The sequence below is a fragment of the Gekko japonicus genome, unplaced genomic scaffold (assembly GCF_001447785.1).
Source record: "Gekko japonicus isolate JY-2015 unplaced genomic scaffold, Gekko_japonicus_V1.1 scaffold520, whole genome shotgun sequence".
NCBI classification, from domain to species: Eukaryota; Metazoa; Chordata; class Lepidosauria; order Squamata; family Gekkonidae; genus Gekko; species Gekko japonicus.
Window position 1 is genome coordinate 633,202 of NW_015169188.1, and position 19,558 is coordinate 652,759.

At 39.7% G+C, this 19,558-nt stretch overlaps 1 protein-coding gene across 5 annotated transcripts in view; it reads right to left on the minus strand.

The window, feature by feature from the left end:
* Positions 1 to 19,558, minus strand: part of STAU2 (staufen double-stranded RNA binding protein 2) — a 241,275-nt gene that overhangs the window by 214,790 nt on the left and 6,927 nt on the right. For all 5 annotated transcript variants that reach the window (XM_015416212.1, XM_015416213.1, XM_015416209.1 and 2 more), the window contains exons 2-5: positions 17,244 to 17,454; positions 16,378 to 16,508; positions 14,518 to 14,677; positions 2,926 to 3,061 (exon numbers count right to left, since the gene is read on the minus strand). In XM_015416212.1, the coding sequence (XP_015271698.1) occupies positions 2,926 to 3,061; positions 14,518 to 14,677; positions 16,378 to 16,508; positions 17,244 to 17,436 (620 nt within the window). In that variant the 5' untranslated portion in view covers positions 17,437 to 17,454. The remainder of the gene's footprint in view (positions 1 to 2,925; positions 3,062 to 14,517; positions 14,678 to 16,377; positions 16,509 to 17,243; positions 17,455 to 19,558) is intronic.

A 19,558-nucleotide genomic window follows, 5' to 3' on the forward strand; every position in this document is an offset into this window, starting at 1 on the left:
AACCACTGTTCAAAATCGTACTCTCTTAAAACTGTCTTTGATTTCTTTAAAGCAACTGTAGTAGTCCCTCTATCCACATGTGTGTGCAACATGCAGTTTGTTTTAAAGTTTGTCTTTTGCACAAGTTACATCTCAATAAAAAAAGAAACATGGAGGTCTTTTTAAAAACAAACAGGATGGCTGAACCTGTTCACAGTATCTCCACAATAAAGACTGGGCACTACTGCCAATTCCTAACATTTTCTCTGTTCGCTGACTCCACTGAGTCTCTTAAGTTTTCACTTTGATATGATTTTCTCTGCTTCAGTAAACTCAATGAAATCAGTACACTGGTGAAGAACTGAATGAAGACCCATGTGCCATCCCAACAGAACACTTCAGCTATACTACTAAACAGCTGGCAATGCGCTAGCCTGCTAGGTTCGAACAATGACAGCTTTCCTATTGTACCCCTACATTTCATGCCCACATTTAATCAAAATATATCCCAGATAAATGGCAGAACATCTGCTTTGTATGCAGAAGTTTCCAAGTTCAATCCCTGGCATCTCCAGTTAAATGGGTCAGGTAAGTAGGTGTTTATGAAAGACATCTTCCTGAAACTGGAAAGCTAATACCAGCCAGAGTAGGCAATACTGACCTTGACAGACCAATGATCTGAGAATAAACAGTAGCCTCAAGTGGCAAAAATTAACAGGATTGGGCAAAAGCCAGTCCTCTTCAGCACTCACTCCCACACCACAAACTAAGGGGACAGAGATGTAGCTAAATCTGTGGGATTTAAGACTCTTTTTACTGCATTTTACTGTGTATTTTAATAGCACTGTTCTTTAATTTTGTAATTCAGCTTCACTGCACTGTTCATTGCATTTAATTGTTTCACTGCACCGTTCTCCACTCCTATAATTACCTGTATTATACAGGCTGGTTAATGTGTTGTTTCTTTAATTTTGCAATCCAGTTTTGTTATTGTTTTAATTTTCAGTTTTTTGTTGTTTACTGATTTTTGTTATCAGTAATAGTTGCTTGGAAGGTGCCCACATGGGGATAGGAAGACAGGATCAAAATGTTTCGGTACAAATATTCTTTTTTAAAGTAAACAGAAAGTACACACAGAGCAGAAAGGCACCATTTGGAGCCATTCCCTCCAAATAACTCAAACAATAAAACAAAGCTACATGCTGCAGGGATACTTTACAAGTCTCTGGAACTTAACTGTTCTAATTAATTCAGCACTGGTCTTTTCAGAAATCAGATCATTCACATTACTGCCAAAATATTCCACACCCAGAATGCTTGTGTAATGCCTCCTGCAAAGTGTCAGCCTGCATTAGGACTCTGACAGGATTCCAAAGCAAAAAAGAAATCTCTGACTGGGTGGCATCACAGCCTAGGTTACTGTCAAGTTCAAAAAGAATTTACTCCTAATATCTTTCATACTGAGTAGGAATAGTAGCTCGGGAAAGTCTTCATATTCAAGAGTGGATGAAAATGAGGCATTGAGAAAAATGGGATGCTTCATATTGTTCCTCCCTGTGACTTACCTGCACAGAGCCTAGCAATATTTTATTTATTCATTTAGAAATGTATATGCCACTTCACTAGAGACCTGCTTGAGGTGGCTCAGTACTAGAAGAAGACAACAAAACCAAATAAACCATTAAAAAACAAGCCAGGTCATTTCACCACTGGGAAAGCTCCATCTCTGTATACCATCCATCATCTCTCTCCAGCAGGATCACAAAGAGGAGGGCTGGAAAAAAGGATCTCAGCTGGTAGGCTGGACAGTACTGGGAGGTGGCAGTATGTCAAGTACATAATTGTTTTGCACTATGAACATTCAGCAAAAAGTAATTGGGTATGACAGAAGAGCAGGGTTGTACGTTTTAACTAGGTTAACTAGTCGTTTAATTAACTAAAGTTTTAGTTGAAGAGAATTTGAGTCAATGCAGCTGATCAAGTGTACACTTTATTTGCTGAAGTGATTCTAATTTTGGTGTCTGACTACAAGAATAAATACAAATATAATATTAAAAGTAGCACTTCCCTTCTAACAGGAGTAGTTGCATATATTAACTCACATTTCTTTCAGTGCCCCAAAGATACTAGTAATCAGGCTTTGGTAATAATTACATTTAATCAAAAAACTGATCAAAGACTTCACCATTAAAAATTCTTGATCTCATGGTGCCACAATGTTCCCTATGGTTGCATTCTCTACAGATATCATAGTCCAAGAATGCCCCTGCAGTTTTTCATCCCAGTAAAACATGGTATGAAAGGGAGAAAACAAGGGATACAGCATAGGCCAAGAATTATGTGTCCTCAAATAACCAGATTATGAAATCATACTGAAATTAGCAATTCCAACTAGCACAAAATAAGGACCACACTTGAAAATGCTTAGAAACTGTCTTTCATAGAAAAAAAATACCAGAAGAATAAGGAAGTTCTAGAATTCCAAACTGCCGAAATTTCTTCTATACTTCATTTTCATAAACTCCTAAAATCTTCAGACTTTGAAAAGTGCAGGGTGCAGCTTGAAAAAGTGAGGCTTTCTAATATAACAGCTGTGGAGAGATCATATCCATTTCTAGGAATGTCCTAAATGAGAAGTTTGCAAACTATGAAATGTTTTTTTAAAAAATATTAATAAGCCAAATGCTATCGAGTAACAACATCTGCAAACTGAGGAATGCCATAAATATCTACTGGGATGGAGGAACACTTCCGTTTCCTGCTAGGTTTCCAGATGCAGCTTCTCAGTCTCATCCAGAAGGAAAGGGAAATCTGGGGAACAGTTGAAGTAGATATAGTATCCAGTAATGAAAAGCAACACACAGAAGCTAAACATCTGCCTTCAGATCACCCCAACTCTGGCTATATTTTGAAAAGCAACAGAAAAGCACGTGAAAATGAACAAACCTCTGATTGTACATGCCTCGAAAGTTATAATTTGCTCTGTAGTTGGGGACTGGCTTTTGATCTAACGGTCTATAGATGGCAGGCTCTCCCCTTTTCATGGCAAGACCATTCAATTCCACTGTCGGGGTAATACTGCCTGTCAAAAGAAAGAACAATAAGAATGTAACAACCATGCTATACATAAAAAAGACCAATCACACCTTTAAAAACTTTTATAGCTATAAACTCTTAGGGATCAGAAAACACTGAAGACTTATACTGGGAGTTATGGAGACAGAGGGCAATGGCTCCTTTAAAAGGAAGCCCAAATACATATTTTTCCATACATGACTTGGGATTTCTGTCTCAGTTCAAATGTTACACTTAAAGCATTACCATACTGGAATTGTTTATTTGGAATTGTTTATTTTAAAAATGTAATGTATTGTGTGTTCCACAATAGTAACACCTGAAATACTATCAAATGCAACAACAACAACAAAAACTTGTTTCAGAAGGGCACTTCCACTGGCAGAAGACCAGGCTGATTTCCAGTTATTCCATTCACCCACTGAAGACCTCATTCTTCCTGCTATACTGTTTCTTAGGGTCCCCAAGAATAGAGTTTCCAGGGGCTCAATGAGGGAGAGACAGGAAAATCTCTCTCCACGTGCTTCACTTTGGTCACAAAATCTCACAGGAGTCAAGGCAGAAAAAATTCAGAGAAACAGGTTCAACATTATTGACTGCATAAAATAGTCTTACATTTAGGAATTGTATAATATCTGAAGCTTCCTATATGTACAGTAAGCAGGCTGATAATCACTCAGAAAGGCCCAATGACTGAACAGGTGTTCCTTCATTCATCACAGTTCTTTGACCTTTGACATCTGGACAATATATTGGTCTGAGTAAAACAGAAAAGTTGCCCTCTGAAACTAACTGCAATGTTCTCTGCTTGTACAACTTTTAACAATCTTGCACATCTTAATAATCTCTTAATAATCTTCTACAATCGTAAAAGGTGATCATCTCACTTTGGCAAAAAACAAACAAACAGAAAAGTGGTATTAACATTAGTGGTGCTTTATGATCAGTTATATTAACTGTGACAATTTCTATAACAAATAGAACACAAGTCAAGACTGGCATCTTTTTTAGAAATGGTATGTTAAATCTAATATGAATATTGCTTATTATTATTTAGGAACACTGAATCAAACCATGGGCACTGCAGCCCTCTGCTGGACAACTAGTAAAATAATATGAACAGCAGGTTTGAGAGTCTTTGCTCTCAACATCAAGAACAAATATCTGAATTACGCTTGTTTCCATGCTCACTCCCTCCTCACCAAGCATGCAGAACATAACTGAAGGCTTCCTAGTTTCAAAAGCCTTGAAATAAAACCCCAGTTTGCTGTAATGTCTGATCACAGGGCCCTGGCAAAACTAAAACTTGGTTCCTTCCCACAAACCACACGGAGCTTCAGGCTTGATTATGCAAAAACTCTTCCTATTTTCCTTTTCCGCTCACATACAGTGAGTTTATAAGCAACTTCTACTTTCACAACAAACCACAGTTTAGTAATCCATGTGAAACAGTGAACACTAATTTCCCCATCGTAGAAGGCTTGACTACTACCCAAGTAAGTGGAGGCTACCACATTATGGAAGAGCCTTCTCAGTGGTGGGCACTGCATTATTGAACAGTCTCCCAGATGAAGTAAAGCCCCCCCCCACTTGCTTGTATTCTGAAGAATGTGTAAAACTCAGCTTTTAAGAGAATTTTTAGTACCCCCGGAGAGAAAATATGGATGATATCTGTGAGAACAATAAAGTATGTTTCTCGGGGCCTCACTCACAGATCAGAAGTTTTTTCTTACTATTTTGATCATTTGTTTGTATCATTGTATTGGATTATTGTTTTAATTTATTCTAGCTTCCTTGGTTTCCACTTCAGTGTGGAAAAAAGGGAGGTCACAAAGAAACAAACACACAAATAATCCTAAAAGGAGTTTTGTGGCACCATAAAGGTTATAAGATTTATTCCGGGCTACATTTTCACTAACTAAAGCCCACTTCATCAGCTATATGTAATGTATCATGCAATTCATGCATTTAATAAAAGTGACCTCGATTCCACAGAAGTTTCTAACATAATAAACCTTTAGTCTTTAAAGGGCCATAATACTTTTGATTGTTTGCTTCAACAGGCTAGCATGGCTAGTCCTTTGACATAATCCTAGTTTGGAATCCTGGTTTACAGAAAGAGTACATGATTTGTTGCCAAGGTGTAACAGCAAACTACGGTTTGCCACAGCCCACCACATAAGTGGAAGAGAGAAACAGCATTCATGTAGTCAACCTGAAGCACCCTCTAGAATTGTTTGTGTAGCATCAAACCACAATCTGCCATTATGTTGGAACCATGTCTGTGTTAAAAGTATAAAACACAAAGGCATGATCTAGCCAAAGCCAAGTCCAGAGAATTCTCTGTGGAAGTTCTAAGCATGTGCTTAACTCCCCTACTTAACTCTCCTACTGAAATAAAAGGAACCTAAAGCACTAAATTTTGGATGACGTCCTAAATAATTTACATTAAAAACAATATAATACGCGCACAAGAAGAACTGCTATAATACAGACTTAAAATCCTCATTACTCAGACCTAATCTCTGAGCCTCTAAAGTAATTATTAAGGTTAGTACAATGCATTGGGCAAATAGTGTAATAGCAAAACATTTGATTTTTCATCAATTTGTAAACATTCCATGAATGTTCTGAAGGTCTGATTCAACTATATTCTCTTCTAAAATGTGGGGAAATTCTATAATATTCACAGAGCAAATGTTAAAGTTCTATAGTATTATTTTATACACAGACACTTCAAACCCAGTCTTTTCAGATCTTGGAAGCTAAGCCGGGGCCCTGGTTAGTACTTGGATGGGAGACCACCAACAAAGTCCAGGGTCCCTGCACAGAGGCAAGCAAACCACCTCTGAATGTCTTTTGCCTTGAAAACCCTACAGGGTCACTGTAAGTCAGCTGCAAACTGACCACACTTTCCACCACCTGTCATGATGTTGCCTACTAAGATGTTTTCAGTCACTCAAATGGACATCTATTTTCTCATCACTGCGACCACAAGAGGAAGGATAAAAAGCAGCCAGGCAGCCCTCCATCCTGCATGCACACAGTTCCAACTGTGTGGCCAACCAGATATTAGATTTATTTAAATTCACTTACTAAATGTGCATGGAATCGATTGGGACTATGGTGGAGGAGAGGGCTGAGCCCTACCCAAATTAAGCCCCCTGCATGCCTGGAAAGTGGATTTAACCTGCTGAGAACTCCCACCACAGAACTCATTTTGGATTGTCTCATCAAGGTATACTTTCTTTATATACTGAATACAAAAATATAAGAACATTCTAATCAGAATTTTTGTATTCAGTATATAAAGAAAGTATACCTTAACGTGGTGAGGGAGTTTGTGTGTGTCAGTGAAGCTGAGAACAATAATGTAAGGAATTTAGACTTTGTTAAGAGGCTAATCTCCTAGCAGAGTCACTCAAAGAGGAATGGTGACAGCTGAGACACCAGACTAAGATGCATCCACCCCCTTCAGGAATCAGTGGCCACACCAGCAGAAGAGAACGGGCAATTCCAATGGTGATGGGGGCAGAGAAATCCTTGAAGGGTACCTAGGCAGCAGCAGCAGTAGTATAAAGTGACACTGGGGATTGATCATAGACAACAGCAGTGACATTTCAGCTAATCCTGGTTAGTACTGAGCAGAAGAAGGCAATGGTAAACCACTTCTGATCATCTCATACCTTGATGAGACAATCCAAAATGAAATAAGGTATAATGCTAGAAGATGGAAACCCCAGCTCCTGGGGAAAAGCAGAGGACAAGGACAAGTAGCAATACTCTTAATGACACACCTGAATTGAAGCAAAAAGGACATTCGGTTGCTGACGTGAATGGATGCAAAAGGAAAGTTCAAAGCTGTCCGACACAAATAATAGGAACACAGAATATGAGAAATATGAATCAACGTAAGCTCGAAAACTCAGGAAATAACAAACACAGAAGAAAAAGAGTTGCTCTAATAGTGTGGCGAGATGAGGCACAAGCCATCAGGGGCTACAATGCAAAGTCTGACTGACTAATATAAGACTTCATGGAAAGAAGAAAAAGAGTAGGATTTATACCCCGCCCTTCACTTGGAGTCTCAGAGCGGTTTACAATCTTCTTCCCTTTCTCTCCCCACAAAAGACACCCTGTGAGGTAGGTGGGGCTGAGTGAGCTCTGAGAGAACTGCTCTTGAGAGAACAGCTCTGAGAGAACTGCAACTGACCCAAGGTCACCCAGCTTGCTGCATGTGGAGAAGTGGGGAATCAAACTGGTTCTCCAGATTAGAGTCTGCTGCTAGCCAGTTTGGAGTAGTGGTCTGATTAGAGTCTGCTGCTCTTAACCTCTATACTAAGCTGGCTCTCAAACACATTTCAGCCAACTAGACAGACAACTGTACATGTGGACATCACTGGACACCAATACAGAAATCAAATTGATTACATAATCAGACACAGAAGATGGAGAAGCTCTATTCTCCCTGCTAAAACAACACCAGGAGCTGATTGTCAGACAGACTATGAATAGCTAATGTAAAAAATTAGAATAAAGCTGAAGAAAAACAACAAAAGATTCATAGTGCCAAAATACAATCTAAACAAAATATCTGAAGAGTTTAAAGACTATGTAAAGAACAGATTTGCATTACTAAGTTCAAGTGAACAGGAACTGGAAGAAATATAGGTTGAAACCAGAGATTTTATCAAGGAAGAATGCATGAATTCCTGTAGCCAAAAGAAATGAATAGCCTTGATGGATGACTGAGGGAAACTCTTAAATTGCTAAAGATAGACAAGAAGCAAAAGTGAAAAGTAACAGAAACAGAAGTCTAAGTGCAGCATTCCAGTGACTAGCACATAGAGACAAGGAAAAAGAGAACCATTATAATAACCAGGTAAAGGAATAGACAAGAACAACAAAAAAGGAAGAACAAGAGAGCTGTTCCACAAGATCCGAGAAATCAAGGGGAAATTTAAAGGCACAGTTAGGCATGCTGAAAGATCAACATGGAAATAAACTAACTAAATAGGACAAGAAAAGATGGGAATAATGCACTGAAGAACTATGCAGAAGAGATTAAAGGATGGCAGATTCCTTCAAAGAAGAATCTTTTGAAGAAGAACCTGCATTTTAGAAAGTGAAGTAAAAGCTGCTCTCAAAGCAATTGGGAGAAACAAATCACCAGGAGTAGATGGAATATCAATAGAGCTATTCAAGCCACAGAAATGGAGTCCATCACAATCTTAACAAGAATATGCCAACAAATATGGAAAACAAAGCAATGGCCCACAGAGTAGAAACGCGCAAGCTACATTCCAATTCCAAACAAAGATTCAGAAAAGGAAGAGGCACTAGAGATCATATTACAAGTTTACGTTGGTTACTGGAACATATGAGAGAATTTCAGAAGAAAATCAACTTGTGTTTCATACGTTACAGCAAAGCTTTTGACTGTGTAGATCATGAAAAGCTATGGTTGGTTTTAAAGGAAATGAGTGTAGCAAAACATCTGACTGCTACTGTTAGGACAGACTATGGGGAAACAGAACGGTTTCCAACTGGCAAAGCTGTCAGACAAGGATGTACTTTATCTCCCTGTTCAATCTGTATGCAGAAGATATCATAAAGATTAGACTTCCGGTTTATGGCGGCGCGCTAGCAGTCGCACCTCCCGGACTTCCCAGGGATGAGGCTGCGCTCCAGCTGAAGAAGGGGGTGCTCAGGCTCACAAACCCCCCCCCCAGGGTCCTGGCGAAGGGACCCTGGCCATGGAACTTTTAAGAGGCTGCCTCTTCGAGGGCGGAATGCCTGAGAATTGAGGCACCTCTTTGTTCCGACGGTTCTCCGTGCCGAGAGACTGAATGGACTTAGCGACGCTGACCGGGGCGAGCAAGGGAGATCACGCGGCAGAAAAGAAATGAAAGCGAGGTCGAACGACCGATTATGAATGTGAGTCAGTTTCGCGGCGTTTAAAGAGGAAAAGTAGCTCCCCACCCTACCCTACTGAACGGGGGGGAAGCGAGCAGGGGAGGGACGCCTCCCATGTGCATGAATTTTTGAGTGATTGAGGGGGGGAGCAGAAGAAAACGTGATAGAAACTGTCTAGAAGTACTTACCCAAGTGAGGCTAAGCAGTCAAGCGCACTTTCAGAGACTTTAAACATTTTTGCGAACGTAAACAAACAAAAAAGATGGCGGGGAAGAGGGACAAAGAAAGACTTTTGAAAATGAAACCAGAGTCCCCAAAACTGGAAATGACCAGTGAGACGGCAAAGGCTGTAGCTGATTACATGCGCCCTCTGCTGGAACAGCTGAACAAAGAACAGATGTCCGTGGTAACACAAAGTATTACTGCACAGCAAACGCAAATAACTGACTTGATACAGATAATGAAGCAGGATGCTGAAAAAGTTAAGGAAGTGCCTGTAACTACGCAAAAAGTGAAGAAGAAAGTGCAAAAGCTGAAAAAGAAACAAACTTCTTTGGAAGATCAAATGCTGCAAGTTCAAATGGATAAGGCTAACATAGTCCTGCGCTTCCAGGGTGTGCCAGAGAACAGAGGAGAGGATCCTAAAGAACTGATGAGTGAATTACTAGCCCCAGTAGCAGAAATGAAGGCGGAATTGCCACTCAACGATATGGATGTGGCCTATAGGTCATATTCAGGATATATAAAGAAAAATAATCTGCCTGGGGAAATTGTAGTAAGATTTTCGAAGAGGTACGTCAGGGATGCTATCCTGAAAGCGGTCGCTGCAACACCCCTGAAAGCAGGGGAGAATGCTATCAGAACACTAAAGGATATTCCATTTGAAGTGAGACAAGCGGAAAGAAAAACAAAGAACTTGTGCTCTTTCACCAAACAAATTCAATTGGATACAAATGGCTATTTCCAGAAGGCGTAACGTTTAAGATCAAAGAAAAAAAAGAAAATATTGACTCTGTTCTGAAAGCTCAAGAATTCTTAAAGGAACAGCTGGGAAGGCCAGAGGACAAGAAAAAAGAAGAGGACAGTAGGTCCAGTGGCGAGCTGGAAACTGGTTCTTCCGGCGAGGACTCTTTGTCTGAGAAGGGGGCAGCTGCCCCGAAAAGCCCCTACAAGTTGAGGAAGAGAAGGGCAAAGAAGAAGTAAAGGCTGAAGGACTCTGAATTGTGCCTTTGAGAACTTTGGTTCTTGGGGATGATTGGGGGATACTGTTATTAGACAGTTAAATGTAAACTCTAAGGGTAAAAGGTTTTAATTTTTTGACTCAGTTTATAAAAGGAACAACGATAAGAAGACTTGATGTATTAAAGCTAGTTGGAGGATCTCCTTTCTTGGGTTTTTAGATAGTAGTGGGTACTTTTCTTTCTCCCGTATATGTAGTATTCCCCCCCTTTTTTCTGTTGTAGTTATTTGTAGTTTTAAAAAATTAAAAATCCCCTCCGGGGGCTTAAAAAAAAGATAGCTAGATTAGATTTAGATGAAGGTGGAGTAACAATTGGTGGAAGGAACATTAACAATCTGAGATATGCAGATGACACCACATTACTGGCAGAAAATAGTGAAGACTTGAAACAACTACTGCTGAAGGTTACAGCAGAAAGTGCAAAAGCAGTATTACAGCTGAACATCAAGGAGACAAAAGTAATGACTACTGAGGAATTACACACCTTAAGGCTGACAATGAAGAAACTGAAACTGTTCAAGATTTTCTATTCCTTGGTGCCATCATCAACTGAAAGGGAGACTGCAACCAAGAAATCAGAAGGAGATTGAGACTAGGAAGACAGCCATGAAGCAGCTAGAAAAGATTCTTAAGTTTAAGGATGTGTTGCTTGGAAGTGCAAGATCAAGATAATAAATACCATAGTATCCCCTATTACTATGTATGAGTGTGGGACAGTGAAGAAAGCTGACATGAAGAAAGTTGATGGGGTATTTTTCAGGTTTGTAGAAAGGTCTCTCTTGTCCATTCATTGCTCCAGTCACCAGATTTAAGTATCTTCATATTTAGCCAACATAGCTATTAGAATGGTCTTCCAGTGGGTGGATTGGCGATGGCGGTCGCTCTCCTCGAAGCTCGAGGAGGCGACTAGCACACCTTCGGCTTGGAGGGGTGCCACCTCAAGTGGCACTCCCACAGAACCCTTGCGGAGGGTTCCAAACCAGAGGGCTTTTGAGGGTTAGCCTCTTTGACGGCTTGAAGCCATGGAATAGAGGCTTCCCTCCGCCCTGATGGTCCAGCCGATGAGTGACCTATGGGTGTAAGTCAATCTGACTGGGACAAGCGCAGGAGATCAAGCGGAATAGCGATGGAAGAGAGCGAGGTCAGAAGTGACCAACAATGAACGTGAGTGAGAGATAAACGGACTGTTTTTGTAAAGCGAAGCCCCACCCCCCCTGTGGAGAAAGCGGAGTGCAGGGAGGGACGCCTCCTGAATGATTGAATAGATCAAAGAAGTGAAGGGGGGGAGAGGGGAGAGAAACAGCGTTACATTTTGAGAGACTTACCTGAGCTTGGATAGAGAAACGATGAGTCTTTCGAGCTCTGAAACAGAGGTGTTGAATTGTAAACAAAGAGAGAACATGGTGGTTCCACGAGGGAAAATAAAACCGAAAGGCAGCCAGAGTCCAAGTTCGGAAGAGGGAGCAGACGTCATGAAGACGTTAGTGGATATGCTGAAACTGGTAGAGATGGACACCGGGAACAAGAAGATGAGGAAAAGAGTGACAGAGGTGGAAATAAAACAAAAGTTGCAGGAAAATCATTTACTTCAGCTGCAAATGGAGAAAGCAAACATGACTCTCAGATTTCAGGGACTGCCTGAAAAGGAAAAAGAAGATTTGAAGACGACTCTGGGAGAGATCATCGCTTCAGTAACAGGCTTATCAGCGGATGAAATAATAAAAGATATAGAGTCTGCCTATCGGGTATACTCTAATTACATTTAAAAAAATAGTCTGCCTGGGGAGATTGTAGTCAAGTTTGCAAGAAGACAGACCAGAGATGTTATATTAAAGGCAACCCCGGCAAATCCACTGAAATCTGGGAATACAAATATTAAGACTCTAAAAGACATCCCATTTGAAATCCGTCAAAACAGGAAAAGCTACAAAGAATTAATCTCATTTCTTCAGACAAACGGAATACAATATCACTGGGCGATCATTGAAGGTGTCATCTTTAAAATTAATGATAAAAGAGAGAAGATTGACTCCATCTTTAAAGCAAAGGAATTTTTGAGACGACAGCTGGGGCCAGAAGCAGAACTAAAAGATGAAGAAACAAAATCGAGTGACTCTGCTACCTCTGGAACGGGGGAGGACTCTGGGGAGGATGCAGGTGTGGGTGCGGGAGCAAGCAAAACGGTGTATGATTTCACAGAAAGAAGACAGAAGTAAGGGCAGAAGGACTCTGAAAATAGCCCTATAAAAATAAGATGCTCAAGAAGTGTTCTCAAAATATTAAAATTATTAACATTGAAGCAGTAGTTAAAAATAACTCACAAGTATATTGTTATACTAACACATATTTACTAACATGTAGTTTAACACAGAAATGATCTCCTACTCTTGGGTTTTTAGTTAGTGTGGGTACCTTTTCTTTATCCCTAGTTGTAGTCCCCCTTCCTATATTTTTTTCTGTAGTTATGTAGTCTATTGAAAAACCAATAAAACCAATAGTTATGTAGTCTATTGAAAAACCAATAAAATTACTCTCTTGGTGGTTTCAAAAAAACAACAACATAGCTATTAGAATATATGATGATTAATTCATAGGGTCATTAATTAATTGGATTGTTATAGGTTGGAAGTGACTTGATGGCACTTAAGACACACACAGAATAGAGAAAGAGACAGACAGAGAAGATAGTCCTTACCTTCTCTAATGAAAATAATCTCAAACAGCAGGGCAGGGAACATCTTCACCCTGAACAGACAATACTGGGCTAGATGTACCAATGGTGTGACTCCATATAAAGCAACTTCACACATAGGTACAAAATGGATACATAATGGTACCCTGCTATAAATTATTCTTATTTTGCAAATAGCTTTACTTTGAAAGGAGATTTTTAAGAATATCTAAACAAAAGTTGACTAGAAAGAGAATCAACCCCCCCAAATCTCAATGCCTAAGCAAGAAGTAAGATTTGCATAATATTACTCTTCTAAGTAAACAAATTTTCATAAGCCACAACAAGAAACTAATACAAATACTACTGCATTCAGCAAATTGGGTGACTACCTCACAAAACTCTACTATGATTTAAGGCATTTATATACAGCCTTTCCACGTTGAAAAGTCTAAAAAACTATTTCACAAATATTAAAATATTAAAATTACAATAAACAAAAAATTAAAAATGAGAAAAGTGCACAGTATTCACTAGAAGTTTTTTTTAATCTCTGCATTAGAAAGCTAAACTGGCAGGCATCTTACTCTAAAGAAAAACAAATCCTTTCCTTGAACATGAGTGAAAAAGCTAAAGTAAGGAAGTGTAGAAGAAATATAAATCCTTGGCTTGGATCCACCAGAGCATTCCCATACACAGAGCAATTTTCACATGCAGCATGTGATTTTCTTTCCTCCCGGCCACAGTCCAAAATACCCACAGAAATGCTGGGGGGGAGGGGAGATAAGATGGAGGGGAAATGACACTCTGCAGGCAAAAATCTTTCTATCCTTTGAAATGCTCTGATGAATACAAGCCCAGTTCCTATTTACTGCCAAGTTGGAAATTAGAAACGATTATATGTAAAGTTTAGCTACAAACTAACAAAAAGACTGAATACTTTTTTATACTGTTTTAATTGTTTGTTATGGCATTTGCCGCTGTTGGAAGCCGCCCTGAGCCCATTTGGGGAGGGCGGGATACAAATCGAATAAATAAATAAAATAAATAAATAAATATCCAATACAGAAGTTTTTTTAAAAAAATCTGGGCAAATGAGACAAGACTAGATAAGATTTAGAATAAAGACACCATAAGTTTCTAAAGGCAGTTTGTTTACTAGTACTGTGGGGGGGAACCTATTTCTAGGTCACCATTAAAATGAGGCAAGAATCTATGAACTACAATTATTATGTCATTTGGCTGAGGAGAAGAGGAATAGAGGGGAAGATTTGGTCAAAATACTAAATAAAACTGGTCCTTGCCTAACTTTTATCAAATTAAGACAAACTGTCTGTTCTTGTTTTTTTCTGTCTGATCACAACATGATATTTTTGCCAGTCAACTAATCTTGTTTCCAGCTTAATTCTTCAAAGTTGAATCTTGTAGATACACACGCACACAGATTCAAAAGCTCAATAACTTCTGCTATGACAAAAAATAACCACATGCTCAACATAAGATTCACACTTAAAGGTGATCATTTTGTTAATTTCAATTTTTTATTAAAAAAAAACAACAAGCTGAAGTAAGGATAACCAAGTTATCCCAGACCAAAGATATGGAGAGATACTATGGAAAGTGGAATATGTCTTACCTGGGTTGTTATTAACATTATTTTTGGGTGGTCTAGGTGTTGGCTTGGGTAGAGTAGTTTCACTCAGAGCTTTGCTAGCAGCAGAATGATGAGCCTTTTTAATACTGCTTCCTTCGGCTTCCCATGACTGCTCTCCAAGAGTCAGCTGCACTGTGAACATCTCCAAAGATGTAAAAGACAGATGTCAGTAAGATCAAACCTTGTGAAACAGTCTCCTGCAAAAGAACTCTATTCCCTGATATGTAATGAAATCTGTGTCTAAATATCAGCAAATGCTTACAAGCATTTTGACTCAGGGATGAGATGCACATGTGTTGGGTATTACAAGTTGAAAACACTCAGTATATCTGGGGTTAAATGTTTGTTTATGTTACTCACAGGAAGTCACACGTTTCTCATGTAACCAATGTTCTTTAGATGTAGAAAGCCCGGGAATTTTCTCCCTGATCTAGGAATTTGATTGGGACTAAAGTGTCAAGGTATATTACCATTTTATGGCTTCTCTTCCCGTCTTTGTTTGGTGTTCTGAAGAACAAGAAGAGTAGCTATAATCTTTCTCTTCTTGTTTTGTCTTTCTAGAGTAAGGATGTAGCTGATTTAGCTCTGTTGTTATTTTTATCCCAGTTACCCTTCCCATGCTAGAATTTAGTAAAAACTTTATATTTTAATCACACATGGACTCTCAGTCTGAATTATTTTACTCTGGCTCTGCTGGACTATTTTTTCTCTGCTAAATACCAATTTTTCAATATCTCACTATCACCCAACAACATGGAAATAACTTCAGAACTAGAACTAGTGTAGACTGAAGTTTTTCTTGCATATTTTCCACTATCAGTGTGTATGTCCTTTGAGAAAAAGCACCTTTTGATTCATGAGATACTGCCCACAATTCTGGCCACAAAGGTTACAGCAAGCATCCCGTTTCCATCCCATTTGCCATGGAAGTGGCACTTGCGATTGCTGGTGTGATTGCGCCGCGCCGCTTCTTTGCTGCGCTGCAGGATCATCGTGTGATCGGCACCTGCCCCCTAACCACGGGACCTTGAAGGGATGTCTGATCGCGCAACCGCGCGTTATTTTACTCCAGGGCAAACAGCCATGCTTCCCCCCCACATTTTCCGGCCCGTATGACCAGGGCCACAGTCTAGTTCTTTCAAGGTTTATTTTTTCTTCACAGCAGTCTCATCTATTCTATAAAGTATAACTAGGGAGATGGCTATACATTTCTTTGCATAATGAACCTAGTTCTTTTGTCATGTTTAAAGTATTGATAAATGAAGAACTAATAGTACATTGCTTCATTTTCTGACTTAGCTGGTTTAGCCCACTTATTGTAAAGGTGATATATCACAGCCTTGAAAAAAAAAATTGTGTGGATGGTTCTCAGTTAGCTATCCCTGCATGGCTACTCCTACATTTGTGCTTTCCCTATCCAATAGGGGGAGAGAAGCGAACAGGTAAAATTTAAGGACTGGGATTCAAATAATTTCATTTGAGAGATTTCTAAAAAGCAGACTAAGGAGGGAAGGCTGCATGGTATACCCCAATCTTGTTAGATCTCAGAAACTAAGCAGGGTCAGTGCATGGAAGACTCTGCAGAGGATGGCAATGGCAAACCAACTCTGCCCCTCACTTGCCCAGCCCCTTTGCTGGAGTCAACTGTGTCTTGACAACACTTTACATAACAGCTGGAGTCAGCTGTGACTTGACAACACTTTGCACAACAGCTGGAGTCAAGTCAGCTGTGACTTAACAACACTTTACACACACACACACACAAAGGTTACAGCAAGCAAAAATTACTGTTCTGAATAGGTAGTTTAAAAGTTAAGAAATGAATACAAATACAAATGTTACCTTTGCATGAGCAGGTCCTTGTTCATTCAGAAGCTTATACAGAGGCTGGATTCTATTGAAACGGGCTAACTCATTTACCAGACACATCGGTGTTTTCTCTTTGGGGTTTGCCATGTTATCTTGGAAAGGAACTGTAAATAAATAATTGACAAGCTTTTTATACTGCCTTTTCAGATATAATAACATGTATAGAAAAGAATTACTAAAAATATGGGTTAACTAGAATATCTCAGACACTCTATTGTACACAAAACTCCATCTGGATTATTATTGTCTATAACAGAAATTTGTACATTTTTAACATAAGTTTTTAGAAAATCTTAAAATCAGAAATTTGATTGAAACATTCTAATTTTAATAAACTACACTCCTGAAATTTAAAACCTGTTGTTCTTGGCCTTTAGAGCCAACTTTAGCATTTACTGTTTCCCTGGTTCTCTCTTTTCTCCTCTCTAAGCATGCTAAATCTCTGTTGCTTAAACCCAGGAATGCTTGCATGCCATCAAGTTTGCTAACTGTTTGTTTCTCTGCACATTCTCACACCCCCCCCCCATTCTCTTCATGTTCAACACCAACACAAACTTTCACTGCAGGTTTACTTTGAGGGGCCAGTGTTCCAATGTACAACAACAGGAGCTACATTTTATTTACAGGGCTTCAAAAGAAGTACCACTTACTGCCAAAAAGACTGAGACATTTTGTTCTAGAGAGGAAATACAGCTGGATCACTTCCTGCAGTCCTAAACATTCCTCCACAAATACTGATTTAGCTATTTTGTGCAAATTGCCCATTTTGTGCTTATTCCAAACACCCTAATGTTGATTACACAAATAACAAAAACAGCTAAAACCAATCACTCACTTACCCAGTGAGCCGGTACAATCCACCAGACCAGTTGTGGAATTATTACAGTCTATAGCTAACTCTGGAACAGATCCATTCACAGAGGGCTGAAGACCTACTGAACTTGTTGCCATTACGGATGGGGCTGGTGTTGCTGGGGTAGTCAGAGCAGGTCCAGAGTGGTTTGTTGTGGTCTGTGTTTTGACTTGTGCCATTATTCTTTTTTTTTTTTACTGAATAAGAAAACAACAAATATATTAGAACGGTGTTGTTGTTTTTGCCTATCCTTCTATCCCCAAGGGAAACATCAAATATGACCTGTAGCCCAACACCAGCATTCAAAAAAAGTTCTTCCATTAATCAGTTTCTCGGTATCCAACCAAACGTTAAAGAATATAGCAAAACACAGAAAGATCTAGGTACTATAAGTGTCTGATACTGAGAAAAATTATAGTGTTCCTAAATTAGGTATACTTGCTTAAGTTCTATTGACCTTTACATCAGCTCAGAATAAACTCTCAATGATGCCTCATATTTAGCAATGGTAAGAATGTGAAACTGAATCCAACCAGTTCTTCCATTGGTGAAAAGGGAAGGGTTTCCCTCACAACTCCAAAAAGACTGTGTTTGGGATCATGAGACCTGCTTGGACAAAAGCCTGTGAAACAGAAGCTGCAATAAGGAGGGCAATTGGCTGAGACAGAGTGAAAAAGCTGGCTGAATCTGAGACCCCCTTTAGTACCCCCATTCTGCAGAGGTCTAACAAAGCCTGAACCTCAGCATACTTCAGAAACAATTAATTTTCTGGCATTCAAATAAACATTTAGTTATCAAAGATATGCAGGAAGTTTTTTGCTTAATGGCTGGTTTCCTTGGTAATATATGTATAAGAGATACATTATTTTAAATCTGTCCTTTAATTCACATGACAAATTAGCAAGCTAAATAGATAATGTTGTTCCTGATATCTAAAAAGTGGGTAGCATTTACAGTGTTCCAATCACTCTAACACAGCCCCCTAGGCAGGAATTTTTCCGGGGTCACTGGGGTTGCTAATTAAATTAAATTTAAATTAAATTAGCGGAGCAGGGGAGTGGGGGGGGAGGGAGAGGACTGGAGTAGTAGCTCCTTACCCCGGCCAGCTTTGGGCCGGCGCAGCACAACATACGCTCAGAACGCAGATTCTTTGTCAACTGTTACAGTGGAAGAATCAAACTTTGCTCTTCACTTGAGGGCTACCATGGAGGCAGGTCTTTGGGGGGGGGGGTCCACTCTGCCTTCAGAAGATTTCATAGTCACTCTGTTGCAGAGGAGAAAGCAGGGTCTAATCACCTGTAACGGGCTTCCCTCCAGGAGTGTTGGGAAACAGCACACTGTCTCTTTAAGGTTGAAACGTGTTGCTGGAAAGAACTTCTCCACCCCCCTGCCGCTGTCAATCAGCTGGTAGCTGCTTTAATGTTGCAAACTTTCTGCAGGGGCTCTCTTGTGCTCTCCCTGGCTCGTGCACTTCCAAGCCTTCACTCACTCAGGCACTCCATGCCTTTTCCAGCAGAACCCTCTGGCACTGCGGCGGCTCCTCTCTGGTACAGACTGCTACTTAGTCAAACTTTCCTGGGGCTGGAAGGGAGGGACGATTCGATAGGGGGCACTGCCCCCAGCACCCCACTGCTGGCTACAGGTCTGTTCTAATAGCACTTTTAATTGCAAAATGTCTAATAATACTGAAGTCATTCCTTCTCATAATGTCCCTGTTACTTTTTCTAATAAACTGTGAAGAACATCACTCTTATTCTTAATAAACAGAAAGGTATTCCTATTTCCTGTTTTCATTGAAAGGCTCTCAAATTATTCAATCAATCTGCAACAACCTGTGTCAGTTAAAACCCCATGGCACATAGGAAATGTTTAAAATGACTGAGTTCTGTAATAAAGATGAGATACTCCTACTGATCAGGGTTATACCAACAGAAAGTTTAGAAAGTCTGCAGAGGCCACACTGAGCCCAAGTCTTCAGTGGATTATCGGTTAACTAAGCCAATGTCAGTCAAGGAAACTTGGCATCTCTACATGCTCTGACAGTTGCATTAAAACAGGTAGACACAAAGAGTTTCTGGGAGAACCAAAACAGAATTCAATGTTATGTATACTTTGCTATTCTGGCATATATAAAATTATTGCTTGCAACAAACTATGTAAGAACATGAGCTCTGCCGGTTCATATAGCTCAGCAGTGTCTACCGTGATTAGCAGTGGCTCTCCAGGTTCTCAGGCATAGAGAAGTCTTTTTCATCACCTGCTTCCTAAGATCCTTAAACTGGAAATGCCAAGGACTGAAGG